This window comes from Suillus clintonianus, assembly GCF_016758775.1.
Source record: "Suillus clintonianus strain FC179 chromosome Unknown DEU56scaffold_39, whole genome shotgun sequence".
NCBI lineage: Eukaryota > Fungi > Basidiomycota > Agaricomycetes > Boletales > Suillaceae > Suillus > Suillus clintonianus.
The window spans coordinates 65075-81958 of record NW_024539263.1 but is presented as its reverse complement, the minus strand read 5'-3'; the positions used below and the strand labels follow the sequence as shown (position 1 = coordinate 81958).

At 48.1% G+C, this 16884-nt stretch overlaps 7 protein-coding genes across 7 annotated transcripts; 2 read left to right on the top strand and 5 right to left on the bottom strand.

Annotated features, from left to right (window-relative positions):
• Window positions 1-502: 502 nt before the first annotated feature.
• DEU56DRAFT_913074 (uncharacterized protein) lies at window positions 503-1553 on the top strand (the record flags this gene model as incomplete). The annotated part of the gene is made up of 6 exons (XM_041357482.1): window positions 503-643; window positions 695-859; window positions 928-996; window positions 1045-1286; window positions 1336-1366; window positions 1419-1553. The coding sequence occupies 6 exons, from the start codon at window positions 503-505 to the stop codon at window positions 1551-1553; spliced, it is 783 nt and encodes a 260-aa protein (XP_041208048.1).
• A 536-nt stretch (window positions 1554-2089) lies between these two features.
• DEU56DRAFT_756393 (uncharacterized protein) lies at window positions 2090-3361 on the bottom strand (the record flags this gene model as incomplete). The annotated part of the gene is made up of 5 exons (XM_041350039.1): window positions 2090-2398; window positions 2518-2571; window positions 2886-2915; window positions 2976-3248; window positions 3311-3361. The coding sequence occupies 5 exons, from the start codon at window positions 3359-3361 to the stop codon at window positions 2090-2092; spliced, it is 717 nt and encodes a 238-aa protein (XP_041208047.1).
• A 1555-nt stretch (window positions 3362-4916) lies between these two features.
• Window positions 4917-6201, bottom strand: DEU56DRAFT_871546 (uncharacterized protein; the record flags this gene model as incomplete). Its single annotated transcript, XM_041355708.1, has 5 exons — window positions 4917-5168; window positions 5221-5539; window positions 5588-5625; window positions 5676-5960; window positions 6019-6201. The coding sequence occupies 5 exons, from the start codon at window positions 6199-6201 to the stop codon at window positions 4917-4919; spliced, it is 1077 nt and encodes a 358-aa protein (XP_041208046.1).
• A 916-nt stretch (window positions 6202-7117) lies between these two features.
• On the top strand, window positions 7118-9465 carry DEU56DRAFT_362783 (heterokaryon incompatibility protein-domain-containing protein). The gene has a single exon (XM_041345864.1). The coding sequence runs from the start codon at window positions 7223-7225 to the stop codon at window positions 9371-9373; it is 2151 nt and encodes a 716-aa protein (XP_041208045.1). The 5' UTR covers window positions 7118-7222; the 3' UTR covers window positions 9374-9465.
• Window positions 9466-9921: 456 nt separating this feature from the next.
• On the bottom strand, window positions 9922-11881 carry DEU56DRAFT_871544 (uncharacterized protein; the record flags this gene model as incomplete). The annotated part of the gene is made up of 3 exons (XM_041355707.1): window positions 9922-10107; window positions 10162-11012; window positions 11068-11881. 3 exons carry the CDS (start codon window positions 11879-11881, stop codon window positions 9922-9924), a joined length of 1851 nt encoding a protein of 616 aa, XP_041208044.1.
• A 777-nt stretch (window positions 11882-12658) lies between these two features.
• On the bottom strand, window positions 12659-14838 carry DEU56DRAFT_756389 (uncharacterized protein; the record flags this gene model as incomplete). Its single annotated transcript, XM_041350038.1, has 9 exons — window positions 12659-13211; window positions 13262-13407; window positions 13459-13593; window positions 13638-13782; window positions 13831-14048; window positions 14097-14220; window positions 14308-14517; window positions 14570-14608; window positions 14666-14838. The coding sequence occupies 9 exons, from the start codon at window positions 14836-14838 to the stop codon at window positions 12659-12661; spliced, it is 1743 nt and encodes a 580-aa protein (XP_041208043.1).
• A 191-nt stretch (window positions 14839-15029) lies between these two features.
• DEU56DRAFT_913069 (uncharacterized protein) lies at window positions 15030-15633 on the bottom strand (the record flags this gene model as incomplete). Its single annotated transcript, XM_041357481.1, has 3 exons — window positions 15030-15195; window positions 15244-15446; window positions 15490-15633. 3 exons carry the CDS (start codon window positions 15631-15633, stop codon window positions 15030-15032), a joined length of 513 nt encoding a protein of 170 aa, XP_041208042.1.
• Between the last annotated feature and the right edge of the window lie 1251 nt (window positions 15634-16884).

The window sequence follows — 16884 nt, the reverse complement described above, 5'->3', positions numbered from 1 at the left end:
CCACCGGCATCCTTGGCTGATCCACCACATCCACTGGTACATCTGGCCGATCCGCCACAACAAGCCACCTTCGCCCTCGTCTGCGATAGACTTGCGGTGTTGTTGGCAAAAGAGTCGGGATTCCGGCCATTTCCTATTGATCGATCACGTAAGTGATCCGCAATCTACACGACATACAGGTCACTTACAGGATCGTGAGGGCCCATCTTCTCAGTTGAGTTCGCGATGTATAGATTGATAGGTGAGTGGTCTGAACTCGCATTTGCCACGGCGACTTCCGACATTTTCTTTTTTTAGACAAGCACCGCTTTCCTAACCACCAACCACGAGCATGGCCTCTAGGATCAACGGCGAAATCCTCTGCGCAACAAGCTGAGAGGACTGCAACCTCATCAAGCGGCGGTTTATGAGGATTTCGGTATGTTTATTATTGATGTTTCAATGTAATTCATTTTGACTGTTTCATCTCAATCTGGCCTTGGACTCGAAGCGTGGTGCACCAATGAGTCGGCCAGGTTCGACGGTGTCATATGCTCGTAATGAACATTTGAATACAGCCCTTTATGCTGCTTCGCCTGCCCCAGAGCCAGCTATCGCATCCCATTCCTCGATGTCCCACCAGGAAGAAATGGAACGCTTTACTGTAAGCATGCCCTCCATTTTACACCGTCGGAAACCTGATCATTGCGCGCAGACGATCCTGAGGGACCTGGAGAGCCTAATCATTCAGTTGCCCATCCAATCACTGGCTGCCCTTCCTCCCAATCACGATCTTCGTCACCTTGTTCGGCAGATCCTGTTTGTCGCAGCGAATTCCATGGACCACAACCGCACTCCCCTCCATATGTCTCAGAAGATTGTTCGGCTGCTGTACAAGACAAGTTCCCAGCTTGGCAGAGAGAGATATACGTTGCCTTGTTGGAACAGTTGTGCCGCTCGTTTGAAGATGTTGCTAAAGAGGCTATTACATGGCCGCTGCTCTATGCGGAGGATGAGGTTGGTCTCCAAGTACCTCTTATATAGTCACCGCTCACATCGCTTCAGCGCAAACTTAACATTCCTGTCACTGTGACTCTGCTACGCAGCGGATTTATCAGCACTTCGCTTCAGGATCAACAGCTGGCGAAGAATTTGTTTACTGATCTTCGCCCCAGTTTGCAAAACTTCGCAGCGGGTCTCATTTGCGAATGTCTATCAAGTGATCCCGCGGTTGCTTCCCAGAGTCAGTTGGCATTTTCTATTGAAGTTCTTGGACAGTTAGCACAGGCTGGCGATGCCAATGAAGGGTACGTTGTGTCCGAATTCAGTGTACTTATATGTTAACCAAAGTACTAGGGTGATTCGCATTCTTGACGATGTTCGAGTTGTTCGTTCGTAGACCCACGACGTTGCCGACAGATGACATGGTGGTCCGTCAGCCCTCAAGCCAGAAACCGAGCAGCTCAAAAAAGTCGTTCAGCCAGTCCCAGCAATGGGTTTTCATCTTCCAAAGGTCTCAGTCTCCGGAGAAAGCTTTCGGCGTCCCCTTCATCTCCCAGCTCACGAAGCAGTGAATTTTGAAGGTCAGGATATTCCTTCATTCTTCTTCCGGCAAACGGAGAGTTCGACTACGTTTTCCAAGCTCTTGATGCGATGTCGCGACTGGTGATTGTCTATATCATCAAGTATCATGGCGACACTTCCGGCATCGACAACGGCCCGGTGAAGGTTCAGTCATCCCAGAAATGACCGTGCCCTCCGCCAACTTGACCATGTCATCGGTTCCGATTTGTCTTACGGGTATGTGTTTTCTTCGATGTGTCCTTCATTTGGACATCTGACCAATCGGTATCGGCTCCTCGTCTTATGCAGGATGCTCTTTGTCCACCTTTCCAGGCGGACAAGCCATAATTCTATCTCCTCATTCTTTGTGTCGGTGGTTATAGAAACACCGGATTCTCAACAGAATTTGTCGACTACAGCAACTTACATGGTTCGGCCCCACGTTCATACCATCTCCCTCCCCTAAGTACGACTCAAACTTTCGGACTATCTGCAACCCCTGAACAAACTAATGCTTCACTCCCAAGAAGGCAAGAAGGCTTCGGAGTCACATCATCGCATCCCTTCCATCAGTCTTCGGAAGTATTTCTGTTCGATCCGCACTATCGATAGGCACATCGCCCATCGCGGTCATTTGGGCGTAATCGTCAATTGTGGCTCTGTGCATTATCTCCTTGGTATGGCTCTGCAATCTCGGCTCAGCGTGGCTCTGAGTATTCTCGGCTTGGAACGGATCCAGACCACTAGTACTCCGCCTCAAACTCCAGACCCATTTCGAGCATCCGAGTCGGGCGCACTGCGATGACCTCAGGAGCCCGGCACGGACGCCATCCAACACCGATGGACGCAGATGCGGCTATTCATCAGAATTACAACTACAAGTGCACTGAAGAAAAATACGAACCATGAAACATGAGGTACAAGTACAAATACATATTCACCACATGACGCGTTATACCACAAAACACTACTTACTATGCATGGTAAAAGACGGTACGATGCAGATTGCGAAATATGTTTATAGCGGTACTGAGAAGGACGATAACGACACACGTGATGAAAAGGGCTTCAATGAATGGAGCACCATGTGTCTGGAACGTTATAGGGGCTGAAATGGACCTTGTACTTGTTCCCACGGAGTATTGCTTATGTTAGCACAAATCTTGGAGATCAATTCAGTCAGCACTGTGTGACTGCCCAATGATCGCCATCAGGTAAATCATATTTTCCAGTATCTCATTTTGGTTGTCGCTGACAATCCCGCAGCGACACATTCAGTTCTTTGCAGCCCACCTACTAGTACTTCCCTGGGTTCGCGTTCTCCTGGTTGTCTTGTTTCGCACCGACTCTTCCGAGTCATGCCGAAACTGCTGCTATCCGAAAACCGCAAGGTGAGATATGAACGTCTATTTCAAGGATCTTTTTTGACCTACTAATTCTGTCGGGGCTGGTTCGCGCCCCACAAGCTCCTTCTCTCCCTCTTTAAGTTTCTGGCTCCATTCTTGAAAGAAGCTGATCTCCAACTCGCATCTCGTGATCTGTATCGCGGCTCCCTCCGATTCCTCTTCGTCCTTCATGATTTCCCGGAGTTCCTTAGCAAATACTAGTACTTTAGTCTCTGCGATGTCATCCCTCCGCGCTGCATCCAGCTTCGCAATATCATCCTCAGCGCATTCCCCATGTCTATCATCCTTTCTGACCCCCATCTACGCAATATCAAATTCGACTCGATTCACAAATTGACGTAATGTGTAGGACAACCCCCTACCTCTTGAGCTCCATGGTTCTCCATCTGCGATATCCCAACGCCCATACCCATTGGTTCAGCTCTTTACTTCTTCAGCTCTTTGTGGAGGTGAAGGATGATCGCTTCCGTGAAGTGATGACTTGAGTCCTTGTGGAACGCTTCATTGTACCATCGTCCTCACCCCTAGGGTGCTCTGGTTACCTTCATTGAGTTGCTCCGCAATTTGAAGTACGAGTTCTGGAACAAGAGTTCATTCGTGTCGCATCCGAAGTCACTATGCTGCTTGAGAACGTGAGTCGCCGTGCTGTTCAGTTGAAACTCTTACTCAACTTTCATGTTGCAGGTCGCGAGGTCCATCTATCAACCATAGACTCGCTTTGTCTTTGTTCCTCTTATCTGTCGCGCATATCTGTTTCTTCTTGTTCTCCAATTGCATCCACTGTATTGTATCAACCTTTCACCGTCTTCAAGTGTTGAAACAAGGTGTAACATGAACTTTGATTATAGCAAACCTTCTCCACAACTTAGCACGCACCTGTGGCTTGTCGATGTTTATAACGCCCTTTAAAAAACTCCTTTACATTTACAATACTATGTACACCTATGGGCATTCTATGCTAATTAAGCCATGGCATGCGAGCGTCGAATCCCTGCCCGCCATTGTTTGACCTGCGAGCTGATCTCAATGTGATATCAGGTTGCCGCCGTCGTATCAAATGTACCATACTATTTCATCCAATTGTATTACCAGTAGCAAACGCCAACAGTGCCGCGGCTCGCGAGATATCTGCACGCTGTGCGCTTGGCCTCGAGACTCGGAGACCTGATGAGTCGAAATAATAAGTGCATATCATTGTAATTGACACAATATTTGAACCCCAATATATAGCCTTGTAAATCCGAAATAAATGCGGGAATACGGGGATGCTCAACGAGTAGGATCTAATTACGCTATCATGCCTTGCCGGCCGCGATGATGCAAAGTCATAACCTTGTCGGGAACTCCCATATGATTCTAGATTGGATGACAAGCACTAAAGGCACTTCCCACGATAAAGCCTTGAATAAACTTGTAGTTCAAAACATATATATGGGAGTATGATATTCTTCCACAAGTGGGACATAATTAAGCTATTGTACGTTGTCGGTCGTGATGGTGCAATGTCGCGACAAGGTCGCGAATTCCTTATGGTAATCTAGATTTTCAGACATCCATGGCTATGTACCGATAACTCAAATTTTTCGCAGTATATATACCCATAGTTAGCGGGAGCAGAATTGTAGTGTCCTATAGTTCCCACGGCCACCATATCAAGGACTGACCGGTTCTCTGATGGCCTATGTGAGTGATGCACCGTTGTCTAGTCTCTGAATTCATGGTGTGGACTACAGCTATTGAATTCTGCGCACCACCCTGAGTCGGGCGAGCTTTTATTTATTTTAACGTGCGTAACATTTTAAGTCTAGTGGGAACGTTAGTGCTTCAGCAAACGCCTTAATGGACGATTGCATCTGACGTTGTGTAGTCGATGTTTTGGGGTGAAGTCAGCGTGACACCTCACTCTATAAATTCGAGGTCTTCAGAGCAGAAAACTCATGCAGAAGACTGATTACAAAAAATTCTGTTCTATGACAGCGAGGTATGCGTTGCGGGAATTCTGCGTACTACGTACTGAATGCGACGGGCCCAGTGTGTTAGAAGACGAAAAACAGATCTCTCTTCATCATGAGCCACCCGGGAACGTAATTTCCAGTCGCTGAAGCCCTGACGTAGAGTCTGGAATCGGGAAAAAACTTCGTCCATGTTCGGACGTTGCGTTGGATCTGAGTGCATCATGTCCGATACCAGACCGCTCAGGAATTCCACGCCTGTGTAATGCTGTTTGTGCAAATCAGAGGATGAAAAACGAGATGTCACGGTTGCACTTTACATCGAGAAAGGTTTCTTGGATGGCATGCCCAAGATACCAAACATCAGTTGGGAAAGGGTTCCGAGGTTTAAAATTGTCTTCCTTGAACTCGGGTACGTCTTTATCCCCACCAAATATCGGATCTTCCAATGGGTCGATGTTCGACGCCTCGTATTTGCGAGAGATACCAAAGTCTATATAGTAATATCGTGGCGGCGACTGCGTGCGCGTGCGATGCCTGGCTGGGCGTTTGAGGTCTGCCGACATATATTGTTCACTTGGATGCCATGCATCTATGAACATGCTACCGTCCATCAGTATGTTTAGCTGCATACAATCGCTATGTCCAGGTCATGAGACTAGTCACTCAACCAACTCGGATACGCACCGGTGAGCGACGTGATGCCTGTGCATAAAGCGTAGCCCCTTCGAAAATAAGAAAGAAGTTATCATGACTCAGTAAATCAAAAGCTTACCTCAAAAAGCTGGTGAAGGCAATCAACAACTTCTCCGACCGTGTCGAAGAAAGGATCCGTGGCATCTCGGAGTAACGGCATGACCAATATCGCAATATCATTATTGGTGGGCACCTCCAGAACGTCGTAAATTGGCACGCAATGGTTGGCTAAATCTTCACTATGAGGTGAGCTACAGAAATAGCGACCAATTTCTATCTCATAAGGGTGTCTGGGTACGATTATAGATTTCAGTGAAACGCGAGCGCCATCATGAGTACGCCGTGCATCCAGCAGACGATAGTGCTGAAGGACGCAAGGTCATCGAGTCAAGTTGCTGTCATCGAGGACACATATCACATACTGGTGACCTGATTCCATCCTCGCAATCAATGGGATCTTTGTTGGTGGTCGCCCACGAGGGCACCCAGTCCGGACTGTAGCGACCCCGTAGCATGTAGCCTTTTTCTTTGAGAAAGTTGTAGTGGTCCCTCCACCAAATCTCGTGTTCAGAAAGATGTGAATGAACTGCAGATGTTGATGCCATACTCGAAAATAACTGGCTGAGGTGTGGCGTAGTACACACACGACGAACAAACATGGACCTGCATAGATAAATAACATTCCATCGCGCAATGTTGAATAATGATGATCATAGGGGTCGGCTCACCATGATGAGTTGCGGGCAACCACAATTTAAACTCCGCCAATTATGTATCACACAAGTCAGGTTTGAGTCAGGTTTAGACTACTCCGCGAGCCTAGAAAGCACAGTTGCATTCTCGAGGAGCGACGACCAATCCTCACGATCAATAGGATTTGAGGTGGCACTTTGTCCTTAGTGCTCCACGCAATGGGTGCCAAGTATGGGCGCATTGCACTGGCTGGAGCGGCTGTGCGAAGCTGATCACGACCCTCACCAAGGTGGCAAGTACTGCAAATTGAACTTGAAATTGAGGTCATCAATGTTTTCGAAGATTCTCGAGTCTTGGTGACTTTTTCAGACTCCAATGAGTTGGTCCAGGAGCCTCGTTATGCCACTAGTGGCACCGCATGCAGCATGGCAAACACAGCCTTTCTCTGAGTTTCTCCCATTTACTCCAAGAGCTTCCAAGTAAGTCACTAGTAACCGTCAGTAACTGCAAGGAGTCAAACCAAACGTTCCTGTGGTGAATTCCTCGTCGTCAAGGGAGCACCTCAGTCAAGTGAGTATACTGCTTTTGTCCTTTCTATCGACCCGTACTAATGAAATTAGTACTGGCAGGGAGCAACCATGCAGCGCTTACAGTCCATTCAACATTCACTCTTGACCCCCTCTGTCCGTTGTCTTCAGGCTCTCAGTCTGGTGTCTGCACATAGTTTAGCCGTCGCGGGGGGTTTGGGAGGAGGCGCTCTTGGTATCTTGGTTTTTTGGCTACTGGTCCGCAAACGCAAAACGAATGTCGCATCTAATGGGACCTCTGAATCTGACCCCCTCCTACTGCAAGATCAAACACGAACTGATCTTCAGGTGAGGAACTCAGTGTCCTTATTACCAACGCAGCAGACTCATTGGAGAGGTTGAACAGATGGACATCACTCCAGACGCACCACTCTGTTCCATTTGTGCAGAGTTAGATCTACACCAGATTCTCCTTGATGACATCCCAAGGGATAATGCGATTCCGCTCGGCTCACTCTCATCCATCTTGAAAAAATCCGACCAATGCGGATTCTGCCACCTCGTATCCTTGGTCGTCCGTCGAACATGGATCCTGGACAAGTTTCCTCATCTCGATCTCTCAGGGATTGAATGTGGGCTGTTCTCATTAGATTGCGGCTGTCTTCGGAATCCCATACCCGAACCAAAAAAACTTTGCCACCGCCTCAGCATTCACACATCGGATCGCCCTCGGGAGATATATTCAGCTCTCATGGCAGCACATTCCAGATTATCGCTAGAAATTCAACTGATGGAAGAAGACGCGTTCAAGTTTGAAAGACCGGCCGACCTTCATGGTCGCAGAGTGAACGATACTGTGGATGTCGGCCTGGTGAAGAAGTGGATCGGATTATGCGAGGAAGGACATGGAGACATATGTGAAGGTGCCTGGTGGCTGGGCGACGACAGGAGGTTGCCGGAGTTTATGAGAATGGTGGATGTAGTGTCAATGGCCGTGGTTCCGGCACCTCCTGCCTGTCGTTATGTCGCCCTCAGTTACATGTGGGGAGGTATTGGAGCGGAGTATTGGACGACGAAGGATAATATAGGAGAGCGGTCCACGCCTGGCGGGTTGAACATGGCAAATGTCCCCGATACCATCGTAGATTCAATTCAGCTCGTTCGACAGCTTGGTGAACGTTACATCTGGATCGACACGTTATGCATCATTCAAGATGATCTGAAGGACAAGATCAAGCAAATACATGCCATGGACTTGATTTACGGCGGATCTTATTTCACGATATGTGCTGCTGGTGGCGCATCGGCTCGCGACCCTCTTCCAGGATATCGTCCACGAACTAGAACGCCACAGCAGCACATCGAGGTCGTCCAAGGACTTCATCTTTCTGTACCTTTGCCAGTACCTATCGAGGCACTCACTCTGTCCGCATGGAGCACGCGTGGTTGGACCTACCAAGAGCTTATGCTCTCCTGCCGAAGGATATATTTCACCGGGCAGCAAGTCTACTTCGAGTGTAGACGCGATATCTTCTGCGAAGACCTCGTTGCTGAAAGCATGCGCCTCGCATCGTCCACCCAACCTTTACGGTATAGCGGTGCAGGAAACATCGCATTCCCTCGAAAATCGCCCATGGACGTCTATCTCACGAGTTATATGTCTGCCATTGAGCTGTATACGCGACGCAACCTCACTGTGGAGTCAGACATTGTTGATGCTATCACTGCAATAACGAATGCCTTGGCAAAAAGTTTCAAGCTTGGTGGGGGTGACCCCGCCAAAGCCTTTCGCTTCGGAATGACGTTGATGGACCTGGAGCACGCGCTTCTCTGGCAACATGATCCACACATGCCTCAGGCTCGTCGTTCTCTGACCGACGAAGGCAGCTCACAGTGGCCTTCTTGGGCATGGGCTGCGTGGCGTGGCGCTGTTCGCTACCAGGGGGGAGGTGTGTATGCCTGGATAGACACTCATTCTAACGGGCCAAGAGTGACGGAAACGCTTATTGATTCTTGGTACCTCGTGGACCATGATAGTGATACAGTGCAGCTTGATGTTCGGCGCACCCACCGGGCCTATGTACTTCCCATTCCACAGGAAGCAATGAACCCATATCATTCCCCGCAAGGGAACCTAGACCCATCACACCTAGCTCTAGATATTCATCGACCGCTGGAGCCAGGCACCCTCATTTTCCGCACGACGTCCAGCCGCTTTAAAATTATAAAGCGAGGTGAATCAAGTGCACGGCTCTACCACGATCTCTTCAATATTCTCTCCAGTGCACCTTCCCCTTCCACTTGGGTTGGCAGTGTCATCCTGCCATTAGACCCTGCTCCACCCGCTTCTCTCGAGTTTATCGTCCTTTCCCGTACTAGTGCGTCTCCTGGCGTGTACGATGAAGAAAGTCTTGGAAAGTTCTATGGTGGATGCATGTTATATGTGATGGCGGTGAGTCAGAATGAGGGTTTGATGGAGCGTGTTGGGTTGGGTATCATTCATGAAGCTGCCTGGATCGCTTCAAGCGCGCAGGAGAAGGTGGTGTTTCTTCGATGACAGTCACGTACTCTCGATGTTGTTGAAGAACGACATGCAAAGTTATTTGCATTTGGGGTCATTGACGATTTGTACGAAGTTGTACAGTTGTACTTTCTGGCTCTCTGTCCTTGGATGACGAACATCTTGATGACGTATACAAGACTGGTCCAATGTGAGAGGGCTCATGAGTAGGATCTCACCCAATGCGCTATTACGGACAAGCGGTTCCATGCCAACAGGGTATGTCTACCCGTAAAACATTGGGGAGGAAGTCCCGAAACACTCCCGTCTTGAATGGCAAAACAATATTATTATTGGATCGTTCTACGATTCCCAGAGTTCGATCGTGTGCCCTATCTATCACTAGCCCGCGGATACAAGTACATTCCAGTCCAATGTTCATAGTAGTGAAGCAGAAGATATATGTGCGAAGCTGCGAATGGTGAAGTGAGGTGGTAATCTACGCAACAGTGCGTTGGAATGGGCTTAAAGTAGCTTAGCAAACAGATGTTTGACGATAAAAAAAAAACCAAATAAATTACATACAGTTCTTCATGGAGAGAAGCTCAAGTGAGCCGGTGTACCAGCAAATCTTTCATTGCAATGCGCACGCTCCCCTGGAAGGGCAAACCCAAAAGATCCATTCCAGTAGTTGTGTCTTCATGATCACGGAACGGTAACCCAAGGATGTGTACCCCGACATCAGTAGTTCCCTGCAAGCCAGCCAATGCGCCATGGGAGCCGAACACAACCTGCAACCAATTCTACGTGAACAAGGTTGCGCAAAAAATTAATACTACACAGACCTTGCTGATGAAATTGCTGAATTGTTTCTGCCGACCAGGAAGCACCTCCAACGGTACATCGACCATATCTGCGGTGACTGCGAATATGGAGCCTTCTCCTTCAGCGTCGACTTGAATACTTGTCGCTTCCAGCCAATCTTCAGGTTGTATATGACCAAACGCGCGTTCTGGAAGTGGATTCGGTAATTCTTCTTCCTCTTTATGTTGGGGCAAAAGAAGAGAAGGCGAATCATGGACTTCCCCATCGAAGACCAGAACATCAGGAAATAGCCGGGTAACATCCAGTGTAAGGTCCATTCCTTTAGGAAGCACTATGCGACCGAACACCGTACCACTAGCAAGAAAACCGTTGCCTGCAGAGTTGGGTTTGATCTTCATGTCATGAATTGTTACATTGCGGAGTATTTGTGGTTTGGAATTGGGGGGCGGAAATTCCATCTCCACCGCGAAAGATGGGAATAGTGGACATGCGACAAATACGGGATTAGGTTCGAGGGAGAGGTATCTACTTATGAAAGCGGAGATGGATGCAGAAGGGTGAGGTGGCAGGGGGATAACGCTGCCGGAGATAGCGAGCGTGATGTTGGGGTGGGTCAGCGTGAATGGGTCGGTGTGGACCGATGCAACTGGTACTGATGAATGATTTTCGCCCGGGAGCGAAATGATGAATGGAAGTGAGGGTGCAGTTAGATTCATTATGGATGGCACGGGATTGATGACAGTCGCAAGGGCATGCACAGTCACGTCTTTAGCTTCAGACTCCACGCCGAAAGACTGCAACGTGATCAGCTGCGAAACGGATGGTAGTGGTACGTCCTCGCCTGGGGTGGGCAAGCCAGGGATCGGCGGAACTGTTGGTATTGCTGTAACAATCTCAACCAATTAATAGATAATATAAAGACTCACGCTTCATGGACAGCTGAGTTTGTATATTTAATCTCTGGAGCCTGAGCATTCGCCTCCAACCGCCTTTGTTCGTTGAGCCCCCTGAGACGACCACGCTAGGAATAGAAGCATGTACAGACGCAGCACCGGAATGCCAGGAATCATGTACGAATTGGTTCATATCGGACGCGTTGCGGGTGGGGACGACAAAAAGAGTTAAAGACAAAGGGGATAACCACGAATCACCATACGGGGGATTCACGGTGAGAGGAAGTTCAAATGGTGGGGAATCGATCGTGGCTAAGAGTGCATGTCGCTGAGAGAAGATTTGAGCGGTAGAAACATCCACTGTAACTCTATCCAGACGCTTGACGCTCCAGCGACCGAATGACTTCCACAAGTCGTAGAATGTTCCCTCGTCATTATCCGTATCGACTCCCATGATTGATCCTGCATCGATTCCGACTCTTCCTCGCACTCGTATCCATGTCCCGCCGTCTGCTGTGAAGTTGAGTACGTTCACCTGGTACGGCCCTTGTATCACCAGCGCATTCTCTAAGACGTCTTCTGGGGACACGTCCGACAACCTGGCAGCATAGGAGTATGCCACCAGAGCAAGCAGCAGAAATATTACGATGCAGAAAGCCAGAGATGACAGGAAAACAAATGTAAGCTTGGACCAAAGCCTTTGCCGAGCGTCTGAGCTGCTTTCAATGTCAACATCTTCGTCGTCAGTAACACGTGGTTGACTGGGAGCAACGTCACTGTGGTGTAGTAGCAGGGGTGTTTGTTCTGAAGGTTCAGGATGCCTGGCCTTTCCTTTTCCCTTTAGCATACACGGGGGAGAACCGTCGTTTTCCGCCAATGTCATGAGAGCAGTGCGTCAGGAGTGATAGTGGAGTACTACGGTATTACAATTCAAGAACCTGCTCTGGGGCCTGGGCCGTACTAGTACGTCCAAAAAAGGTCCGAAGTGAATTAGTGTGCAATCCAAATGCAATCACTCTCTGAGCCATCAGCAAAACTCCCCAAGGTATATATAGACATATATACACGTGTAGCCACTGTAACACACTGTAACGACTGTGACTAATATCTATAATAGAGCCTAAAATACATACGAATATACCGAATCGATTTTTTGTGATATGGTCACAGCCACATTCCAGACCGCGTGATATACTCGCCGCCATGTTCCAGAGTGCTGTATGATTGCATCATCTTATATTTAGTTATAACATCAGATCACAGTGATATCCCATAATAACCACCTATCATTGAGCTATACTAATACATGTGGTATGGTAGAATATAATCTAATGTCATAGTGGTAACTGCGTACCGATCGCCTGGACACGATATAGCAAAAAAAGCATATGAGTGATGTCATTGAAGACTGCAATGAAAAAAACGAGACATGCGGGTCCATGAGAGCACGAGAGCAGAAGAGTACTGTAGAGTTCGTCAGAGTAGTACATGGGCAGATGAGCCGGGTGATGCAAATGCGAAAGGAGACGGTAAAAATGATGTGGTAGAGTGAATCCTAATACGATCGAGTGAAGGTTATAAGTATTGAACAGACTACGAGACAGTTGTGACTCACCTTGAATAACTATTTCTTTGCCTTGCGTTTTGGAGTCTTCTTCGGTGGAACAGCAGCATTCTTTCGTTTGCGCTTAGTAGGTCGAGTGATCTCTTCATCTTCTTCAGTAAGAGGGCTGTTATCATCGAAAAGGGCTGATGCGGAGACTTGCTTGCGCTTGTGTGAGTTATCAGGAGGATTGGGAGTAGGGGGGCGTGCAGGTAAGACTTCTTGCGCCTTGCGCGAGTCGACAGGAGGATCGGGGGTAGGGGAACGCACCAACTGTTGAGGAGACGAGGGAGGCAGTGGTGAGGGTTGCTTGTCCTCGCGAGGATTAGCCAGTGCTTGGGCTATTGGAGGATCTGGAGTGGGCGATCTATCAGGGGGAGGTAAGGACTTGTGACGCGACTCTTGTTGCCTGTCGAGTGCCGAAGACTGTGCAGATACCGTCTCTGAGGATCTTGAAGCCCGTGCAGCCCGCGCGGCAAGTTGCCGTTCCATGGCGATCATATCGTCGTCCTCGGAACACTCGGCATTCGCAGAATCACAGGGTTTGGCACCGTTTTCATTGCCAAACAATTTTCTAGATCCACGAACGTGTTAGATAAGATAATAGTGTAGAGAATCACTTACTCATTATAATGTCCTAGCAGGGAGTTGACCCACCCCTCGTCCTTCCTCCCCCGAATAAGATTTACTATCCTGGTATAAAAGTCAGTATAATAGAAAAGGCCGTCATGGTCTTTCCATTTCTCAAGCGAGCTAATAGCAAAGCGAGCCTGTAAAATACAGACTGAGTAAGTCAAGGGTGCATCAAACGAAAAACTTACCTGAACCGCGGCATATGCGATATGCTCGGCCCCCACTTCTTTCATCCCATGGAGCTTCGCATTGCAAGCGCGAGTTCCGCTAGAGATGCCAGCCTTGAGTGCAGATGACGGAGAGGTGAAGATATGTTTAGTAACCTGTATGTATTAGAGTAGCCCAATATAATAAAAACAAAACCTACCCGCTCCAAAAGATATCCGCGAAAAAGCCCTTCAATAATGTCTTCCGGGTCAAAATCTTCGCCCGCAGTGTTGCCTGGATAGAGAAAGGCGGGCCATAAGGCAGCGGTCACCTTTAATGACGCGCTATCGAACTTGTTCTTCATCCTGTAGATATTACTGTTAGTACAGATAACCTGAGAAAAGTAAACATACCCATGCGGATCCTGGATGTAGTCGACCAGATACTTGACTGGACAAAGCAATTTGCCCAGCTGGGTGTGATTAAAACCCATTTGAGCACGGCTCTTGCTGTCGTCAGTGATCGGAGGACGGATGAGTTCTTTGTCAGGGTTTGGAGCGGCGTATGAGCCCATGCGGGACTTGAGGCGACTTGCATCCTCCGAGCGCGTATGATTTATCATGTTTTGCATCTGTAAATACATAGTTAGTTGCAATTGATGTAAAAAAAACATGCGTACCTCGCCAATGAGTTGCGCGAGCTCCTCGCGTTTTTTCCTCCTACCGATCAGAGTCCCAAGATAAGGGGCGTGTTCCATGACGTATTCGAACGTCCGCTTGTACCGTGCACGAGTGATATTGTCACTGAAAATTATGTTAGCATAGATATATGTAGTTAGAGTGCGCATATATGCGGTCAGAGTGCGCATATATGCAGTCAATTGGACATACCAGGTGTCCAGAATCTTCCTGCGGGCAGCCTTGATGTGTTCTTCTTCCGTTTCATCTCCGTCCTCGGCCTCGGCAGCTTCTTCTTGCTCCAAAAGTAGACTTACCTGGATCGCCTGCTTGAGATCGCAGAACATATCAAGTCCGCGTGGGATCCAACGTGCAACGTGGATGCACTGCTCCCGCGGCGTAAGGACTTTAGTGCGTGATCTCCTATACTCTCATCAAGATCAATATTAGATCGCGTAAAATTGAAAAACCTCACCGTTGTGTTTTTTCAGCCTTCTTTTCGGTTCTAACTGGGCTATGCATCCTATAGGTAAGCTCTGTTTGGGACAACCGATATCTTTGAATGACTCACCTGGTCTTTTTGGACTTAAGTCCATTCTTATCAGACGCGTCTCTTCCACGTTTCCCGGACATCCGAGGCAGTGGTGTGCTTGGGAGGGTACTCCCTTCCGATGTCGAAGATCCCGCAGATGACTCAGAAGAGGAAGATGATGAAGTAGAATTGGCGCGATCGTGACGCGCCATAGTGGTGGGAGAGATAAAGATAAGGACGCGTTGTTAATGTTTGTTTGTTAGATTTATCAATAACATATCAACACCCCTGAATAAGGCAACACCACCCGTTTGCTGGTGAGATGGGAAATTTGCTGAATTTCACGGAAGTACAATTGAGCAAGAACAAATGATATAGTACATCTACAGCACAAGAAAAAAAATTACAAGGAGGCCGCTGGATCTTCTACTGACATCTCCTCCTGGTCCTCCTGTACCTCGGTCCTTTTCTTGATGTAGTAACTCCATGGCGCAGTGGGATTCTCGGGATCCGGATTGGGGTTTCCAATACGCCTGGTGAGAAGGCTGCAAGGGGATGCGACTACAGGCCTTGAGAAAGATCAGTCAATATTTGTAATGAAGGCGCTGGCAACTTACTCAAAGTCTGGACTGATCACTGCGTCGAGATCCTCATCTTCAACCTTAACCTCATTTATACCGACCTCCGCATCTTCCGTCTTCATCTCCGCGTCATCCCCGTTACCGCCGTTCTCCTCTTCATCGGATTCATACTCGGTGACCGAGTCATCTGAACCCGAGTCGTGATTATTGGTTTGCTGCCGGATGCGAAAAACTATTTTCTGTTATAAATTAGATTAGTTTGTAGATAGAGAAAAAAAAAACCTTGGGGCCGGGAGAATCTAAGTTGAGATTGAAGCAGTAAGTATTGTCTAAGGAGATGGTGTTTTGGATGTCGACGAATACGACATCCCCGAAGACGTTTACCACAGAGGTCCAGGCGTTGTCGGCAACGGTTACGTTAGACATATTGATATCAATGTTGATAAAGATAGCCACCACACCTTGACTTAATATAATCGGAAGATTCCGGCGGATGTTGAATTTGATATACCAGATATCCTCGATCATGATATCACCTTACTTCCGATCGTATGCCCTTATTTTCGATCGTATGCTTCAGTGAGCTACCACACATCCCACTCAAATGTCTAGGTGAGTAGCAAATCCTTGACACATCCCACTCAAATGTCTATTACAGATCCTACCACATATCCCACTCAATGTCTAATAGGTGAGTCGCAAATCCTCCACATATCCCACTCAAGTTTCTACCTTTCCTAGGACACCTTATCCTGAGATCCGCGAGATCCCACCTCCTCGGGGGTAAATATCCCGGCGATGATTCACAGGATACTCCAATGTGGAGTTCTGGCGACTCTCATCAACATGATCGCGCGCCGAGGATTTTGTAGGTATGTTCCATCGAGTATTTTACATGGTGTAACAGAATTAATGCTTAATTTCAGTTGTTTAATTAATGTAAATTCACAGTAGATGATCTGTTTAAATGATGATAGCGCTGGACAACTCAATTCTGCAACTAGTGAGGCCTCGTGAGGACGTGTCCCCTCTCCCCCTTATCCGCATTGTGTCCATGGTCAATGACCTCCGCTGCTTAGCTTGCAGCGCAACATTTGGTTCACGCAAGCAGCTGGCAGCGCATTCAGGTCAATGCGCTGACAATTTTGATCTTACTGATCAAATTTTCAGTCGGAAACGCAAGTCAGATAAGAAGAAGAAAAAAGACAAGCGGGCGCGTCGTGATCAATCCCCCGTGCATGTTCCTGAAGATGTTGTCATACCAGATCAGCCCGAGATTCAAGATCTCCCGCCTATCGATCATGAAGACATATTTTACAATGACGTATGTATTAATTTATTTCTACAGCAGGATTATACTAACTACACATTTACTAGATTGAAATGGGTCGTGCACCATCTCCCTCACCCCCACCTATTGTCTCCCAGCGCTCTGGACGGAGAATCCGCATGCCTGCGCGCTTTGCGGACTTCTTGCCGGGGTCAGCGACTCACCTTGCGCATATGCCGCCCTCCACCCGTCAGCAACGCGGACATGATGTCATCACGGATCAACATGCGGATCAACACGCGCCTCGTATGCCTTCCCCGGTGCAGTCAGAACACGATGCCCCCCCGCTTTTCATACCCTTTGAGACGGAACCTAATGCAGCAGGTCTCTACCGGGTTTATCCTACC

What these genes read in the sequence shown, in the direction of transcription:
- DEU56DRAFT_362783 (XM_041345864.1), top strand. Translation starts at nt 7,223, where the DNA reads ATGGACATCACTCCAGACGCACCACTCTGTTCCATTTGTGCAGAGTTA.